General features: G+C 45.3%; 1 protein-coding gene across 2 annotated transcripts in view; it reads right to left on the bottom strand.

Moving 5' to 3' along the window:
• Positions 1–19,219, bottom strand: part of PTPRE (protein tyrosine phosphatase receptor type E) — a 362,965-nt gene that overhangs the window by 36,727 nt on the left and 307,019 nt on the right. For both annotated transcript variants that reach the window (XM_068257334.1, XM_068257335.1), the window contains 4 exons: positions 14,008–14,084; positions 13,878–13,914; positions 8,524–8,621; positions 3,667–3,786 (listed from right to left, as the gene is read on the bottom strand). In XM_068257334.1, the coding sequence (XP_068113435.1) occupies positions 3,667–3,786; positions 8,524–8,621; positions 13,878–13,914; positions 14,008–14,084 (332 nt within the window). The remainder of the gene's footprint in view (positions 1–3,666; positions 3,787–8,523; positions 8,622–13,877; positions 13,915–14,007; positions 14,085–19,219) is intronic.

The raw sequence follows: 19,219 nt of genomic DNA, 5'->3' as shown, positions 1-19,219 counted from the left end.
GGTGCTTACAGAATATACTTTATATTACATAAATAAGAAAGATGGCTGGGATTGTGATTTTTCACGCAGATGACATTACTATGGGCCAAAGGCAGGCAGGCTAACTATACTGGCAATATGGAGTTGGAAAACAGGCATTTAAAGTAGATCTGAACTCTTGCACAGGACAGAAGGAAAACAGAGAGGAATGCACCCTGGGGCCCAGATGCATTTAACTTTTTCTCCTGGGTTTTCTCCTAGGTGATATTTTTAAATTTGTCAATAAAATGCTTTTTAAGCCACCAGAAAGCAAGCAAATACTCAAAATAATTTTGATAGTACTTTTCCCCTACTTTTTAGTCGTTTTTTTTAGTTGAAAAGTGGTGGAAAGTTATTTCAAATCGAAGATGAAAAATTATCTCCTAGGAGAAAACTCAGGTGAAAAACTGAATTGCATATAATAATAATCCGAACATTTGTATAGCGCTTTTCTCCTGACAGACTCAAAGAGCTCAAGAGCTGCAGCCACTGGGACGCGCTCAAGAGGCCACCCTGCAGTGTTAGGGAGTCTTGCCTTGAACTCCTTACTGAATAGGTACTGACCCTAGCCAGGATTCCAACCCTGGTCTCCCATGTCAAAGGCAGAGCCCTTAACCTGTACACTATCCAGCCACAAAGGCAAAGCCCTTAACCTGTACACTATCCAGCCACAAAGGCCCTTAACCTGTAGACTATCCAGCCACAAAGGCAGAGCCCTTAACCTGTACACTATCCAGCCACAAAGGCAAAGCCCTTAACCTGTACACTATCCAGCCACAAAGGCCCTTAACCTGTAGACTATCCAGCCACAAAGGCAGAGCCCTTAACCTGTACACTATCCAGCCACAAAGGCAAAGCCCTTAACCTGTACACTATCCAGCCACAAAGGCAGAGCCCTTAACCTGTACACTATCCAGCCACAAAGGCAGAGCCCTTAACCTGTACACTATCCAGCCACAAAGGCAGAGCCCTTAACCTGTACACTATCCAGCCACAAAGGCAGAGCCCTTAACCTGTACACTATCCAGCCACAAAGGCAGAGCCCTTAACCAGTACACTATCCAGCCACAAAGGCAAAGCCCTTAACCTGTACACTATCCAGCCACAAAGGCAGAGCCCTTAACCAGTACACTATCCAGCCACAAAGGCAAAGCCCTTAACCAGTACACTTTCCAGCCATATGGCCGCTTGTCAATAAAATGCCTTTTAAACCCCCAGCAAGCAAAAAAATATTCAAAATAATTTTTGGCAGTACTTTTTCTACTACTTTTGGTACTTTTTTAATTGCAAAACGTTGGAAAGTTCTTTTAAAAAAAGAAGATGAAAAATGATCACCTAGGATAAACTCAGGAGAAAAAGTAAATTGCATATGGGCCTGTGTGTTTTTAGAGAGTTTAGCCTGTTTAATTCCCTAAAAAAAAACACCTCACTGGGACCATCTTGTTTTACGGTTCGAGTTTTGTTTGCGTTTTTATTAAAATAAACTGACGCAGATAAACAATTGTATCTATCCTCCTACTCCTAAAAATACCCTTTTTTAGATATCCAATGGTTTTATTTTATATATACATTTGCTAATTAGATTTAATGTTTTATTGTCTCTGCTCAATGGCAATCTATAAAGTGTCCCAGAGCTAAAATATATGAACTATTGACATTTAATGTCAATGTGTGCTCACATCATTGAATCCATGTGAATACCTATGTATGTACAGCTATGTAACTATGGCCCATATACAATTACATTTTTCTCCTAGGTGATATATTTACACAATGTCAATAAAAAAAAAATCTTTTAAAGGGGACCTGAACTCAGAACTTCCTCTCTGGCTCTAAAAGATAAGCAACAGCATAATAATTTTTTAAAGAAAAACATTTCTTTGTTACAGATGATACAAATCCTGCAATAAATCTGCAATTTGTCTACTTCCTGCTTTCAGGGAAGCAGACATATTGTTAACATCCAGTGATTACCTTTTAACTTTCTGCTGACACAGCTCAGGGATCAAATTACAACTTGTACTTAGTCACTGATGAGGGGGGAATTAGACAGGCTAAACTCTCTAAATACATACAGGGTGCATTTCTCTATGCTTTCCTTCTGTCCTGTGTAAGAGTTCAGGTCCATTTTAAACCACCAGCAAGTTGAAAAATACTCACAATACATTTTATAGTACTTTTTCATCTGCTTTTTGGCACTTTTTCAATTGCAACGTGCTAAAAAGTTGTTTTAAAAAAAAGAAGTTGAAAAATTATCTCCTAGGAGAAATCTCAGGAGAAAAAAGGTAACTACTGTACATATAGGACTATGTAGGTAACCATGTAAGGTTGCTGAGCTGTCTGGGCCAACAATTCCTTGTACAGTTTCCTGTACTTGGCGATTAAAATCAATTCTGCTTCTAAAAGCATATAAAAGAAGGATACATATTGGACTTTCCTCCAAAAAGGGGTGCAAACAGATTGGGTTAAATACATTTATTAGAGGGAGAGACAATGCGTTTCGTGGGTCACAAGCCTGCTTCCTCAGGTCCCTTCAGAATGCAGTCATAGGCAAAATGGCCTCCGTCAGCATGACTTTCCTTTATCAGATCCATGAGAATTCAGGAGAAACGTAATTTTCCAAGAAATGACTGTTGGTGCAGATAAATTGTGCGTCTTGTACAGTGTTTTGCCTCACTTATAGAGGTGTTAATAAACTATAATAAATGTACATGACCTGTTCCTACATTTTTAAAGAGACGCTGAGCAGTGGGGTAAATTTAAAAATGGTACTCACCTGGGGCTCCCTCCAGCCCACTGTAGGCTGCGAGGTCCCCCGGTGTCCTCCTGGCTCCGTTCTGGGTCCCTCTGGCGGCTCCGTTACCGGCAACACTCCCGCTGGGTGTCGGGTCTTCACATCCTGATCGGTGACGCTCCTTGTAACAGTACTGCGCATGCGCGGTTTTCTAACTATGAACTGGGCATGCGCAGTACTGTCACGCCGGCCGCCGCAATGACGCCTAGCCAGGAGGATGCCGGGGACTTCGCAGCCTACAGTGGGCTGGAGGGAGCCCCAGGTGAGTACCAATTTTAAAATTTACCCCACTGTTCAGGGTCCCTTTAAAGCTGTATGAAACTCATCATTTTCTCTTTGCTCTAAAAGATTATTTACAGCATAAAATCTACTACCACAAAAACAATTGTAGCAGAACAGCATCCAAACAGTTAAACACAGCACTGTGTTCTTCAGTGGAAAGCTCCTTGCTTGAGTGGGCAGCTTCTGGCCGCATCCAAAGAGATAATAACATTATCTTTTGTTCACATTCCTTTGTCAGGTACATTTAGTAAACATTAGCAAACTGCCGAAACTGAGCTGTACTGAGCTGAGAAGCAGAAAGAGCTGAGAAGTGATTACTAGATAGATTCTAATATATAAACATAGATTCTAATATATAAACACAACAGCTATGCAATAAAATGCAAAAGCAGCTTTCAGAGCAGATAAACTGTACTTTGGCAATGTGTCATTTGTAAACAGACAATATAACTTGTGCACAAAAGCAAATATGATAACTGTATGGGTAATATAAATGTCAGAGTTTTCTCCCACTGTAATGAGGCCAGCAAGGCTGGAGAACATTCAGTAAGGAGACAGTGTGGTTGACTTACAGGCTGTATACAGAACTTCCGTATCGTGTAGTCTACCAGGACGATGGCGTCCTCCACCGAGACTCTGATATTGCCGTATATCCAGCAGCCCTGGTCGGGCCAGTATTGGTAGCATTTGTCCTGGAGGAACAAAAAGCAATTATAACTAATTAAAATGACAGCAAAAACATCATAGATTCCAACATGTCATTAGATTCTTGGGTCTCTTGAGTAGTATTGTATTTATGCCACTGCTTATTCTTTTTCATCGTCATTCATATAGGAATGGGGTGGGGTGGGGGGGGAATAGCCAGATCAGACAACGATCTCACATCTATGGAATAATCCAGGTGGACTGACAATTTTCAAGGCAGATTTACACATTAACCACTTCACCACTGAGGGGTTTTACCCCTTGAACACCAGAGCAATTTTCATCTTTCAGCTCTCCATCCATTCATTCGTCTATAACTTTATCATTACTTATCACAATGAAATGAACTATATCTTGTTTTTTTCGCCACCAATTAGGCTTTCTTTAGGTGGGACATTATGCCAAGAATTATTTTATTCTAAATGTGTTAATCGGAAAAAAGGAAAAAAAGTGGGAAAAAATATTATTTTTCACTTTTCGGCCATTATAGTTTTTAAATAATGCATGCTACTGTATTTAAAACCCATGAAATGTATTTGCCCATTTGTCCCGGTTATAAAACCGTTTAAATTATGTCCCTATCACAATGTTTGGCGCCAATATTTTATTTGGAAATAAAGGTACATTTTTTCAGTTTTGCGTCCATCCCTAATTACAAGCCCGTAGTTTATAAAGTAACAGTACCCTCTTGACATAAATATTTTAAAAGTTCAGTCCCTAAGGTAACTATTTATGTTGTTTTTTTTTATTGTATATATTTTTTTTTTTAAATTACAAAAAAAAATAAAAAATTGGAGAGTGTGGGAGGTAATGAGTTAATTTATTGTGTAATACAATATATTTGTATGTGTAAAATGCTTTAGGGTGTAGTTTACTATTTGGCCACAAGATGGCCACAGTGAGTATGTTTACATGCGACCTGTAAGCGACCGGAAGGACGCTTACAGGAAGCAGTAGGAGGCTGGGAGAATCACAATGATCGTGCTGTTTGTAACAGAAGCAGCGGATCATTGCGGGGGCTTAGATCAACGAACGGGAATGGATGTTCCCGTTCATTGATCTCCGGGCGGGCGGCGGCGTGCACGAGCGGCGGGTGCGCGCGCACGAGCGGCGGGAGCGCGGACAACGGCGGTAGCGCGGAAGGTACAGATTTCTCCGTCCCTGGTTTTTTAGGGGGGAAAAAAGGGACGGAGAAATTTGTACCGCCGGGGGTAAAGTGGTTAATATTTGTAGCCAAAGTGATTACGTTGATCAAATCTGTCAGTGATCTATACAATGACCACTCCCATAAATTGATTTCAGACTAGCGGTTGGAAGCAAGGTGTTCCATAGTTTTGGAATACTTTTGTGATCAGTTTTTGATCATATTTCTGCAGGAATCAGATCGAGATGAAAGAAAATACTGCAGAGATGGATTAAGATCACATATGACTTTAGGCAAGGATCCTAGCCTTGCCTCCCCTTGCCATCTAGTCTTTCTGGAAAGTGAAGTGGGGGTAAAGAGTTATAAGGGAAAGGAGCACCATTTCTAGTACCCAGAACATGCTAACAATGTGGCTCATTGATAAAAAAAATACCTTCCATTTCACCTCTTCTTTTTCATTTAAAAGTTTAGCAGAGGCTTTTATAACTTTACTTCTGTAGACTACAAGGCTTGCCTGACCGCAAAAATTTCAAGCAGATTAGGACTGATGTAATTATGTTATTGCACACATTAGCAGAGAGCAAACAAAAGATTTCCTCAGCATGGTGGGGGTTTAAGAGATCACACTGTGCTTCAAAGAGTTTAGAGAAGTCACAGATGCTATCGTCACACCTTCCCATGGATAAATAAGGGCAGCTAGAAGGGGAGGGGGAAACATGGCAGCTCCTATAGCTATTAGAAACCAGGAGAAACTGCAGGGCAAAAAATTGTGCTTGGTTCCCGTTAAGAGGGAACATTATCTGTCCTGCGTCACCCACCGTGTGGTGCCCACTCGTCTTCCGAATCCCTGCTCTTCCATTAGCGGTATACACACCACTGCCGTGACGTCACACACGTGCCACGTGCTATATGCCAGCGGTGTGTATACCTCCAATGGCGGGGTTTTGGAAGATGGATGGGCACCGTGCGGTGGGCGACACAGGACAGGTAATGTATAACACACATGGGGGTACATTGGGGGAACAGCGCCGGGGGTTTGTCGCTGGTTCTGATATCACTCGCTGTTACCGCCGTGCACCCCATGTGGTGATATCTTGCAGCATGTCCGATCCATACATGTGACCAATTCGGCCATAAATCGGTCGTATCATCAATCGGGCATGCACTTGGCAGCATTGATTTTCATCCGATTAAATCAAAATTATTGAATCAGACGGTCGATCAGCGCCAAGTTGAGAGATATATGACCACGGTAACGCAAGTATTCTGCATCTTTTCTCATCTCCAAACTGTGAGCCGACCGCTTGCCTTGCGAGGGCCATTAATACGTTTGCAGATAATAGAACCTCACGAGGGAAAATTGTTTAAAAGGTATAAATTAGAAATATTATTGGTTTCGCGTGTGCAATTGAATCACACTTCATAGCTTTGCTCTATATTTTATCGCAGTAATGACTCTCTGTGACAGCCGTAGCGTCCACGTTTTGGAGTCTTTTCACCGCAATCTGGATTCCCTCCTTAGCGTCGCTCTTTTAGCCGCCCCCCCCACCGCTCGCAGGAAAATGACGTTATTTTCTCTTTAACCTTGACAGGCTGTGTGACAATAATCTACTACCACCGCCATTAGCGTTATCTGGATAATGCAGCGAATGCTTTGTGTTTCAAGTATTGAAATTCACAGGCAGGCCGCAGCCATCAATCATAACCGGCGAGCATTGTGACATCATCACCGGCTTTATTCCGGGCTCTCGGCTACCTTGGCCTGCGCCGTACGAAGGGAAAGATAAGTCACCCGGCTTCTGCTTTTTAACAAGGCATTTCCTTATTGCTGCCTCACCCCTTTATTATGAGGCCTGAACTTTGAGACCAGCCGCATGTCAACGACCTGAACGCAGAAGTCTGCAGAGAGGAGAGTCTAATAAAGTGAATGTCAAGTGGATTACACAAGAAAATCAGATACTTACCTAAGGAGAGGGAAGGCTCTGGGTCCTATAGAGCCATTCCTCTCACGGTCCCCTTGATCCAACCCTGTCACCCTCGGTAGCAGTATCTGATCGATTGATTGAATACTGCTCTCCGCCGCCACTGGAGGCTTTGGAGGTCTTCAGGAGCCCAAGCGCCCCCGAAGACGGGCGGCTCTGTACTGCGCATAAGAATGCTTAAAGCGGATCCGAGGTGAAAAACTAACAGAGATGCTCATCCGGATTCCGGATAACCCGGATATCCGAACTCTTTTCCGCTATACGATTTGGATTCCGGATTTTTTTAAAAATCCGGATAGCTATCTGCGGATATTTGGCTGCATAACGCGGATATCCGCTGATATCCGGATCCGAAATACTGTAACTAAGGAGCTGACGTCCTGGAGCCAATCAGAGGGCTCCCAGCAGAAGCCCTAGCAACCAATCACAGAGGGGAACCCTGGCCAGCCCCACCTGACCTCATTGAACCAATCAGAGGGCTCCCAGCCTAAACCCTGGCACCCAATAACAGAAAGGCTGCCATGATGAGACATATCGTCTTAGCTTGCTGAATGCTTCCTGAGAGACATGCTCCAGTGCTGGTGGCCTAGCAAGGGCTGTACACAGTTATAAACCTAAAGCTGTTCAGTGATTAACCCCTTCACTACTATCACTACACTACTGTTAAATCGTCAATTAGCTTGATTGATGTCATAGTGTGACAGTCAGAGTGTGTGCTCCAGTGCTGCTGGGCCTAGCAAGGGCTGTACACAGTGATAAGCTGTTCAGTGATTAACCCCTTCACTATCACTACACTATTGTTAAATCGTTAATTAGCTTGATTGAAGTCATTGTATGACAGTCAGAGTGTGTGCTCCAGTCAGTGCTGCTGGCCTAGCAAGGGCTGTACACAGTGATAAACCGAAAGCTGTTCAGTGATTAACCCCTTCATTATCACTACACTATTGTTAATCATTAATTTGCTTGTTGTCATTTGTGTGACAGTCAGAGTGTGTGCTGCAGGCAGCTGCTATGTGTCTGTGTGTGTGATGTGCACAAACCAGGCCAGCTGCTGCCTGCTGGACAGCTATTAGCCTTAGGTATTGGTTAGGTTAGGAATTAGGGGATAGGATTACTGTGTTATTGTGTAGTTAGTACTGTAGTACTGCAGTCAGTGCTAGTAGTTTTCTACAGAACTGCTGTGCTGTGAGCAGTGCCGGTGTGACAGTTAGTGTTCACTAGTGTCTTCTCCTCTGCTGTCTGACTGTCACTCGGCACGTGTCACTTGCCACGTTTCACATGGCACTTGCCACGTGTCACTTGCCACTGGCTTCTGACTTACACACAAAGGGGGTGGGGCAGACAATTTATCCTCAGGGGAGGGCTTTAATGAAAGAATGTTCACCTCTTCTCTTTCACTTTATGGAAGAGGGGACGGGGAGGACATACACACACGGGGTGGGGAAGATGATCTATCCTCAGGGGAGGGCTTTAATGAAAGGGTGTTCACCACTTTCCTTGACATTATTCACTTTATGGAGGAGGAGGTGGGGAGGACACACACATAAGGGGTGGGGCAGACTATCCTCAGGGGAGGGCTTTAATGAAAGGGTGTTTACCTCTTTCCTTTCCTTGACATTGGTGAGCATGACGATGGTGGCACACTTCTGCTCCCAGATCATCCTCCAGAAGTCGTTCAGCGTATCTTGCTTGGGACCTGCGGGGAGAAGATGGCTGCCTCAGTTTGGTTTGGTTCATAACAGAGGTTTGTCCCCAATGGACTAAATATTTCTCACAAACTTTCATTTCTCTTCTCCTGACCTTATCTGTACAGTATAATAACTTTCCAGCACAAACACAAAAAAATAACAGACTCTCAAGAGAGGTTATCTAAAGCCAGGACTACAGTACACAATGTAGTGTGTGCTCAGTCCAGGAAACACCAGCGTTGTAAATTACTGCATTAAGGATCTCAAGACCATTTAAAAACACTTATAAGCACACTGAAGAACTCTTCCTGCCCTCCTATACTTTGTGTAGGAGCCAAAATACAACAAAAATGCAGCAGGCACAATGATTGTGATACAGAAATAAAAAAACGAATCACACTGAGGGAAAAACAGCACAGAGATTTACATGTTAATCGGGGTGCTGTGCCGATCCGCAAAACGCGAGCAATCTGATTTTGGGATCAATTCGCAGGTAGTGGAAAATATCCCTGCTACTACAAAGATAACCCTCTTTCTTCTGTAGGTGTTGCAATCACTAAGTAGTCACCACTATATTCTGAGATGACCTAGCCTCCCAAAATAGCTTATTTTCTTTAAAGCGGATCCGAGATGAAAAACTAACTATAACAAGTAACTTGTCTATATATCTTATATAAAGTTTAGATAGTTTACACAGCAAATCTAGTTGCAAACAGCTTCAATAGAATATGATTATTTCTTCCTGTGATACAATGACAGCAGCCATATTGTTTGTAAACATTACACAGAGGCAAGCTTATCTGCATCTTCAGCACTCAGCCTGTGAAAAAAACCTAATCTCCCCTCTTCCTCTCTGCCTCTGAAATCTCTGGCTAGTAATACCTCTCCCTCCTCCTGCCCAGACTGAGCTCCCATGAGCCCTTGCGACTGTCTGAAAATGCCAAGGCTCTCTGAAAAGTTGTGGGCGAGGCTTGTTTAGTTTATAGGAAAGTAGAGTATTAAAACAAAAAAAGTATTTGGCTTGAGGAATGCCCTATAATCAATAGGAAAGGAACACAATTATGCAATGAGTAAACGCTCATCTCGGATCCACTTTAAAGTAAACCTTAACTGAGAGTTATATGGATGTTTCCTTTTAACCAATACCAGTTGCCTGGCAGTCCTGCTGATCTCTTTAGCTGCAGTAGTGGCTGATTCACAGACATGAAACAAGCATGCAGCAAATCCATTCTGACTTCAGTCAGAGCACCTGATCTGCATGCTTGTTGAGGGGCTGTGGCTAAATTATTAGAGACACAGGATCAGCAGGAGAGTCAGGCAACTGGTATTATTGGAAAAATCCATATCCTTCTCAGTTTAGGTTCCCTTTAAAGGACAACTAAAGAGAGAGGGATATGGAGGCTGCCATATTTATTTCCTTTTAGGCAATACCAGTTGCCTGGCTATACCACTGTTCCTTTGCCTCTAATACTTTAAGGCTGCTTACATACAGGGACGTTACAGGCGCACGTTAGTGCAGCCTGTAACGCTCCCCCAACGCACAGCAATGTAACACAAGTGGGCTGTTCACACAGCCCACGTTGCGTTACATGTAACGCTGCACGTTCTCCCGAAAGTGCAGCATGCTACGGCGTTACAGCGGCTTAAGCCGCGTTAGACTGTTTGCACATGCTCAGTCATGTTGGGGAGGAGCGGAGAGCGGCCAGGCACATGGCTAATTAATATTCACTGCAGTGTTTACTTCCTGGTGCGGCCGCTCTGTGCGGCGATTGGCCGGCGGGACCACATGATGCCGCATGCGTCCAAGAGTACGCATCACGGACGCCAGAGTGAGCTGCACAACGCGGCTCACTCCGACGTCCACATCGAAGAGCACCAGGCCTTGCGTTAGGTGCACGTTATGCGACCTTAACGTAGCACCTAACGCAACGTCTTGGTGTGCAAGTAGCCTTAGCCATAGACCCTGAACAAGCATGCAGCAGATCAGGTGTTTCTGACATTATTGTCAGATCTGACAAGATTAGCTGCATGCTTGTTTCTAGCAGGGCTGCCTGAGGCGCTTATCGTGACCTCGAGACTGTACTGTGTGTACTCCTATTTTTTATTGCCTGAGGAAGCGGGAATATATCTTCGAAACGCGTTGCAAAAAACCTCTGGAGTGTACCAATAAATTTGATTGTTTGGAATACACAGTTTTTGTGTCTGCTTTGGGGGGTAAGTCCACCACTGCCTCCTAAGCAATTTTAAAAGTTTTAAGAATTGATTGTATCCTGTTGGCGCCTCTGTTCTTCATTACGTTATAATAGTGTAGGGTAGGTTGTCGATTTCTCGATGAATAAAACGAAGCAATTTTTTATCATTTTTTTTCGTAATTGGGGGAAAATTGAACGCACATGGTACGGTACATTGATCAGATTTTATAAATGTTACAGTCAATCATAAAAATTGATTGTAATCCTTAAAGCGGAATATAACCCTGCATTTCAACTTTGCTCTAAAACATTATTTACAGCATATTATATGTAAAAAGCATTTTTTTTTACTAGACCAGCATTGGAAGGGTTAAACACAGAGGTTTAAAGTTCAGTGGAGAGATATGCAGAAGTTCAGATTGTTACATTCTATCTAGTTATATGTATCTATTGAGAAATGTTACACACTCTTTGGCTGTCCTCCAACTCCTTCTCAGTCAGAGAGATGAGTCACATTCAACACTTAGATACATTTTGTTTACATAAATGTATCTATGTCAGCTTCGGATGCATCTGCAGAAATCTCCAGGAACTTTAAAGCTCTGTGTAACCCTTCCAATGCTGGTCTAGTAAAAAAAAAATGCTGGTTGCATAATATACTGTAAATAATGTTTTAGAGCAAAGTTGAAATGCAGGGTTATATTCCACTTTAAATTGAAAAGAAATTTTAAAAATTGTATGGCGAGTGGCCAGCTTTATGGCTGGTCTATAAATACTCTATGCAGCTTAATAGCTCATTTCTATCATTATTTCTTTCTTGTAAACCTCATGCTAAAAAAAAATACATGCTTAAATAAATAAAAAGCCCACTTCCTGCAATTCCTTTGCTCTTATTTCTTTGGACGGGTAGCAGGTGAAGGAGGGTGGGCCACAGTACAGTCACATAGGAAGCCACTTGGGTGGGGGGAAGTTCATTAGCTTTGCTCTCTCTTCCTGTTGCAGCACAACAATCACACATTAGCCACATGTTTCCAGCTCTCAGTAATGGGCGGCCTCTACAAACGCCTTCACAGCACAAGCGTGTTAATCAAAGCAGAAATCTGTGTTACAGTAACTTCTCCGCTGCAGGTTCCTCGCCCTGCCGCTCTCACTTTCAGCTCTCCGTGACGGGTGGCCGATGAAACACTCGTCATTCCCAGTTAATGCATATTTTGACCACTGAGGGGTTTTTCCCCTTTAGGACCAGAGCACTTTTTACCTCTCAGCGCTCCTCCCTTTCATTCGCCAATAACTTAATCACTACTTATCAAAACAAAATGATCTATATCTTGGTTTGTTTGTTTTTGCCACCAATTAGGCTTTCTTTGGAAGGTACTTTATGCCAATAATTATTTTATTCTAAATGCATTTTAATGGGAATAATATAAAAAAAAAATGGAAAAAAAAATATTATTTCTCAGTTTTCGGTCATTATAGTTTTAAAATAAAATGTTCTACTGTGGATAAAATCCACTCATTTTATTTGCCCATTTGTCCAAGTTATTCAACATTTACATTATATCCCTAGTACAATGTATGGCACCAATATTTTATTTGGAAATAAAGGTGCATTTTTTCAGTTTTGCGTCCATCACTAATTACAAGCCCATAATTTAAACAATAACAGTAATATACCCTCTTGACATAGATATTAAAAAAGTTCAGTCCCTAAGGTAACTATTTTTTTTGTATTGGCTTTTTCTTTTAATGCAAAAAACTGTGTTGGACACTAGTGGAGAGTAGGGGAGGGAAGAAGTTAATTTTAAATGTAAGTGTAGGTATTTTTATTAAAATAAATGTATTTAGGTGTAATTTTACTATTTGGCCACAAGATGACCTTGCTCATTGGGGGGACGCGAACATCTTAGTGGGCGAGTGGATGAAGTAGTGAGTGAGGGTTAACACAAACCGAACGGTCTATTGAAGCCGGCGGTAGAGGCTTCCATCTTCTTCTGCGTCATGTAACTAGTCACGGAAGCCTCTACCGCCGACATCAATAGACCGTTCGATATGTATTAACCCTCGCTCACCCACCCACCCGGCTGCTGTACCCTCCCTCACCTGGCAAACGGAGTGAAATCCAATCGATCGGTGATCAGATCCGTTTTCATGGATTGGTTTGCCAGTGTGCACCAAGCCATCCGGATTCAGTGAAGCGGAGACCGGATCCACTTTACCGGATCCGTTTGGCTCAAAATGCCAATGTGAACTGGGCCTTACTCTGTTGTGTCGCGTTGTGCCAGAAGTTCCCAATTAGCTGCCGACGCCCCGTGAGGTCAACAGTGCGTTACCGTCAGACTTGCATAGAATGCATGGAAGTCAATGGGCGACGCAAAAATGGTAAATTTGTTGGTGGCGGAGGTGTGGCGCGCATGTGCGGAACCACACAAATACGATGGGAAACCCGGGAATCCCAGTGACGTACTTCCTATCCAGCAGGGAGCATGTCAATGGGTGAGGGGCAGCGAAGGGCATGCGTCACTATGCATACGACCCCATTCGCACACTCTGCAGCAAGGTAATGTAGTTTTTGGCTGTGCGATGCCATGTGGGCGGAGCAGCTCACCGCAGTGCTGTGGCCAGATGTAAAACCAGCCTCACTGCTGGAACCCACTGGGAGCGATTTTCTGAGCGCTTTGTGATTTAAAAAAATTCTTGCTAATGTAATGCTATGGGTGTGATCCCACTAGAGCAGGCATGGGCAAACTTGGCCCTCCAGCTGTTAAGGAACTACAAATCCCACAATGCATTAGCCTTTATGAGTCATGACTGTGGCTGTCAGACTCCTGCAATGCATTGTGGGACTTATAGTTCCTCAACAGCTGGAGGGCCAAGTTTGCCCATGCCTGCACTAGAGCGATGTGATTTTATAAAAATCTCCCATAGCATTGCATTAGCAAGAGCTTTTTCAAATTACTAGTGCTTAGAAAAGGCTGCTAGTGGGTTTGAGCCCTAAAGGTCACCTGACCTGGGGGAAAAGTTGAGTTTCCCTTTAAAATGCATCACTCCAGGGATCTCACAGTATCTGCTTACCTTGAGCTGCTATGAACTTGTTCTTGTCCTTATAACCCTGAAATAACAAAAACAGAAAGTAATGCAAAATGCATCAGCCGTGCGGAGAAAGCGAGAAGAGACAAGGCGAGCTGTCAGGCGCAGGACTTACATCAATGTACGAGGCGTTAATGTAGTCTGAGCAGGCGCATCCTTCCATCGGCGTCAGCACTACTCTCGAGTGGTCATCTGAGGAAACAGACAAAATATTTACAGAGAACTCAAGTTTGTTTTGTTAGTTTCTGACATTCAGGATAAACAACAGGATAAACATAAAGAGGTTTCTTCTGTATATTAAAGTGAACCCGGGGTGAGAGGATTATGGAGGCTGCCATATTTATTTCCTTTTAAAGAGAACCCGAGATGGGTTTTAAGAATGCTATTAGGACACAGAGGCTGGTTCTGCATACTATCACTGGCCTCTGTGTCTGTACTGTGCCCTCCCAGCCCCCCCCCCCCCCCCCCGCGCTCTGCTGTCCCCTGGAAAAAAAAAACGCTGTGCTAGCGACATGCAGCTTTTGGCTAGCAGGCTGTTTACCTTTGTGCTGCCTGTCACCGCCGCTCCCCCGCCTCCTGTATATCACCACTCCCCGCCTGCTTCCCTTCCCTCCAATCAGCTTACAGAGGAGGGGAGGGAAGGAACGCAGGCGGGAGCGGCGCTATAGAGGAGGCGGGGGAGCGGCGGTGACTGGCAGCGCAAAAGGTAAACAGCCTGATAGCGACAAGGTGCATGTCGCTAGCACTGCGGTTTTTTTTTCTGGGGGACAGCAGAGCGCGGGGGGGGGGGGGGGGGGGGCTGGGGGGGCACTGTACAGACACAAAGGCTGGTGATAGTATGCAGAACCAGCCTCTGTTTCCTAATAGCATTCTTAAAACCCACCTCGGGTTCTCTTTAAGCAATACCAGTTGCCTGGCTGTCCTGCTGTTCCTCTGCCTCTAATACTTTTAGCCATAGCCCCTGAACAAGCATGCAGCCAATCAGGTGTTTCTCACATTATTGTGCCTGTGCCTTATTATTATTATTATCATTATTAAGTATTTATAGAACGCCGACATCTTCCGCAGCGCTGTACAGAGTATATTGTCTCACCACTAACTGTCCCTCGGAGGAGCTCACAATCTAGTCCCTACCATAGTCATATGTCTATGTGTGTATTGTGTAGTGAATGTATCGTAGTCTAGGGCCAATTTAGGGTGAAGCCAATTAACTTATCTGTATGTTTTTGGGGATGTGGGAGGAAACCGGGGTGCCCGGAGGAAACCCACACAGACACGGGGAGAACATACAAACTCCTTGCAGATGTTGACCTGGCTGGGATCTGACATGATTAGCTGCATTGCTTGTTTCTGGTGTGATTCAGACACTACTGCAGCCAAATAGACCAGCAGGGCTGCCAGGCAACTGGTATTGTTTAAAATATGGCAGCCTCCATCACGCTCACCTTAGGTTCACTTTCATAATCACAAAAAGCTTGGTATTGTTTAAAAGGAGATAAGTATGGCATACTCCTCTCACTTCAGTAAAGGGAAGATCAGAGGTAAAAAAACCCAAAAAGGTCTACTTACCTGGGGCTTCCTCCTGCTCCTGGCAGCCGATATGTTCCTCGCCGCAGCTCCGCTTCCAGCCGGTGTCCTGGGGTCCCCTCCGTTGAAGATGCTGACCGCACCAGGTCAGCATCTTTTGCGCCTCCGCAGCCACATGCTCACAATCGAGCTCACATGGGACATGGGTTGGAGCGCTCTGCGCAGATGCAGAAGATGCCAACCTGGCGAGGTTGGCTTCCCCAATGGAGGGGACCCCAGGACACTGGCGGCGAGGGACATATCGGCTGCCAGGGGCTGGAGGAAGCCCCGGGTAAGTAGAACTTTTTTTTTTTTTTACCTCTGATCTTCTATTTAAAGAGAACCTGCGACGGAAGGAATGAAACGTTTTATACATTCTTGTATCTTCCAGCCCACTCCAGGCTTGTCGCTCCCTCACCGCCCTCCTCTACCTCCTGAATCTTTTAAAATTGGATGCGAAAAGTCTCCTGGTCCCCGGCACACTGTGCATGCACAGCACAGCCATGTGCGTACCCCCATTGCGCAGAAAGCTCCTGGCCATGGGAGCGTGATGGGGCCACGCGTGCAGCCGGACTGCGCCTGCGCCGACTGGCCCCAATTAGAGGGCCAGATTCAGAAAGAACCAGGAGTCGGAGGAGGGCGACGAGGGAACGACAAGCCTGGAGGGGCTGGAGGAAGCACCAGGTATGTATACATTTTTTCCCCACTCCCCATCTGAGATACACTTAAGGACTCTTTCACACCAGGACGTTGCGTTTTAGGGGACGTTAAGGTCGCATAACGTGCCACTAATGCAACCTGTGGTGGTGTTGAAGTTGGACGTCAGATTGAGCCACGTTATGAGGCTCTTGGTGCTATCCTGGGAAGTCCGGATCTTTTCAATGATTCGGATGATTCGAATCGGATCATTGAAAAGATCCGGATCATTGAACCGAATCTTTGAATCCTTTTACTAGGGAAGCAGGAAGCAGGGGTGCAGCAGAGTGAGAGGTGCAGGAAAATGAGGGCACATTGAGGGTGCTAATGGGGAAGGGAGAGATGCAGCAGGAAGATTGTGCCTGTGCACAGAAGCTGCAGTTCCTGTTTCTTCCAGACATCCACTGTGAACCGAATCCTTCATTGTGATGACCCGGATGATTCGACTCACAAAAAAGATCTGGATCAAAGATCCGAATCGTTCATGATCTGGACAACACTACAGTGCAGTGAATATTAATTAGCCATGTGGCTAGGAACAATAGCTACTCTCCCCTTACTGAGCATGTGCAAACAGTCTAAAGCAGCTAAAACCACAAATAACACACAGCATGCTGCACTTTCATAGAACAGCACTGTGAACAGCCCATTGGATTTTCATTACTGTGAGTCGGGCTGCATTAAAGGCTGCTCTAACGTGCGCCTGTAACGCCCCACTCTGAAAGCAGCCTTAAGGTTGGTTTTACAATTCATTTTTGCTTTGCATTGCAATACGATGCTCCTGCTGCACCGCAACACAAAAAACATAATCACATGACCATACGGCAGAGTGCGCCAACAGGGTCACATGCTTAGCGCCGCCCCCCGCTAAGTGACGTCGGGGATCGGGCACCTCTGTACACACGCCTGATTATTGGCTGAGGGGGAGCTATTTGCCCGCCTCAGCCAACTTTAATAAAGCATGTGTATGGAGCTTTACAAAGATTATTTGCAGATGCAGATCTTTGATCTTTCATTTTCCAAAGACTTTAATCTCCCGTGTGTACGCAGCTTCAAAGCTAAACAGGAACTACTTTTATTTAGTCAAACAAAACAATTTATACACTTAACAGCAGAGCCCCCCCCCCTTTGGGTAGGAAAGGAATGCCCAACCCAACCATGTGGTACTCACTATACGAGGTTAAACAGTTTATCTTATCAAATCAAATAAAAAATAGCTTTATTGGCATGACCAAGCTTCAATACAGGCATTGCCAAAGCAGGGGGGATATGGGATGGGGTGCTGTGACATAGTGTGCAGGGATTGTCACTGTGGATTTCACTTCTCCTAGTAGAATGCAGCGTTTTCTCTCATCCTCTAATGTGTGAAAGTCTGGAAATAGTTCCATCAGTTTCTTAACCTTTTGGGGACCGCATGCATGAGATCCTACGCCGCACTTGTGGCTGTTCTAGCCTCATGCGGCGTAGGATCTACGCCGGCCCGCCGTTTCCGCTCCCGACGCGATAGTGCGCACCCGGAGGGGAAGATTAAGCTGTCTTATGACAGCTGACATCTCCCCCGAGTGATCAGCAGCCATCGCGTATGGCTGCTGATCACGTGATCACTACGATCGCCGTTAGATCGTAGTGATCACCTTGACAGCGGCGGCGGCAGGGGGGAAAAGAAGAGGATCCACTCACCTCCCTGCCGTTCCAGCGATGATCGGCGCCCCCCTCTGTTCTGGCCGGCATCTCCGCTTCTAATGCCGCTTAGTTCCGGGTCCCGGCTTGATGACGTCATCAAGCCGCGACCCGGAACTGAGCAGCATTAGGAGCGGAGAGGCCGGCTGGAGAAGAGGGGGCTACTGCGGCTCATCGCTGGAGCCTGGAAGGTGAGTGATGGCTGCTGGCAAAAAGGGGGACACCTGCCACCATGGGGGGGGGACACTGCACAGCCAGCCACAGAGGGGATCCGGCCGCCTGACCCCCCGAAACGCACCTCCCCTCCCCCCCACTGCAAAATGCCTGGTCCTTAAAGGGGGTTAGGCGGCCGGTCCCAAAAAGGTTAAGGGCTGGTTCAGACGGACGTTTGGAGGCGTTGCGTTCGTTGGCGTTGCGTTCGTGATGCGTTCAGGCTTTCAGCAGCGTTCGCATTGCGTTCGGATGCGGTCGCGTTTTTTCTTCTCCTAGGGGGACATTACCCGTCGCGGTTAACCGCCCCTGGAAGCAACATGTAGCTTCCAAAGGCTCCTTGAACGCCAGTGAAAATCGGGACCCGAACGCCGCGTTTGTGCAAACGCGCATAACAGCTTGGTACAAACGCTCCCATTCACTTGAATGGGAGCGTTTAACGCCAAGCCCCGAACGCTGGCAGTAAACGCTCTGCAAACGTCCGTCTGAACCAGCCCTAAAGAAGGTTTCCCTGGTATCGGTATATTTGGGGCAGTGCAGCAGGAAGTGATTTTCGTCCTCGAGGGTCTCTCAGTGCTGTCATAGTCTCTCCTCCCTGGGTTTGTATGTCTATCTGTGTCTCCCAGACTCTATTTCGAGGTTGTGAGCACTCAGTCTGTAGATGCTCAGGATTTTCCTCTCTTGAGGGTTTGAGCTTTTCCAGGTATGGGGCCATCTTATAGTCTCTCTGTAGGGACTGGTATATGGTGAGCTTTTGTGACTGTTTTATTTCACTCCTCCATTTATCTACATAGTTCTCTTTGCTCTTGGCTGTGGTGTGCTTTATCTGGGCTCTTGATTGGACTTGTGGATCTGAGTTTGGAGGGACCAGAGAGTTGACAACTTCTTTCAGGGCACATGGCCTTTCTTGGGCTCCATTGTGCAGCATTACTTTGTAGTGGGGTGAGTCAGGGCTGCTGCTCTGTAGATGGGACTAGTAGGACAACACTCTCTTCTGTATCTCAAGCAGTAATGGGAATCTCCCCAGCTCGGCTAGGCAGGCATTGTTTGAGGTACTCCAATGGACCTGGAGGACCCCATATTTCACTTCCATAGAGTAGGATTGGGGTGATGACACTGTCAAAGACTTTCAGCCAGACCTTATCTACGTAACACAATTAGGTCCAGCACCTGGG

Source organism: Hyperolius riggenbachi, chromosome 10 (genome assembly GCF_040937935.1).
Source record: "Hyperolius riggenbachi isolate aHypRig1 chromosome 10, aHypRig1.pri, whole genome shotgun sequence".
Classification (NCBI taxonomy): domain Eukaryota; kingdom Metazoa; phylum Chordata; class Amphibia; order Anura; family Hyperoliidae; genus Hyperolius; species Hyperolius riggenbachi.
This window is presented reverse-complemented; position numbering and strand designations above follow the sequence as displayed.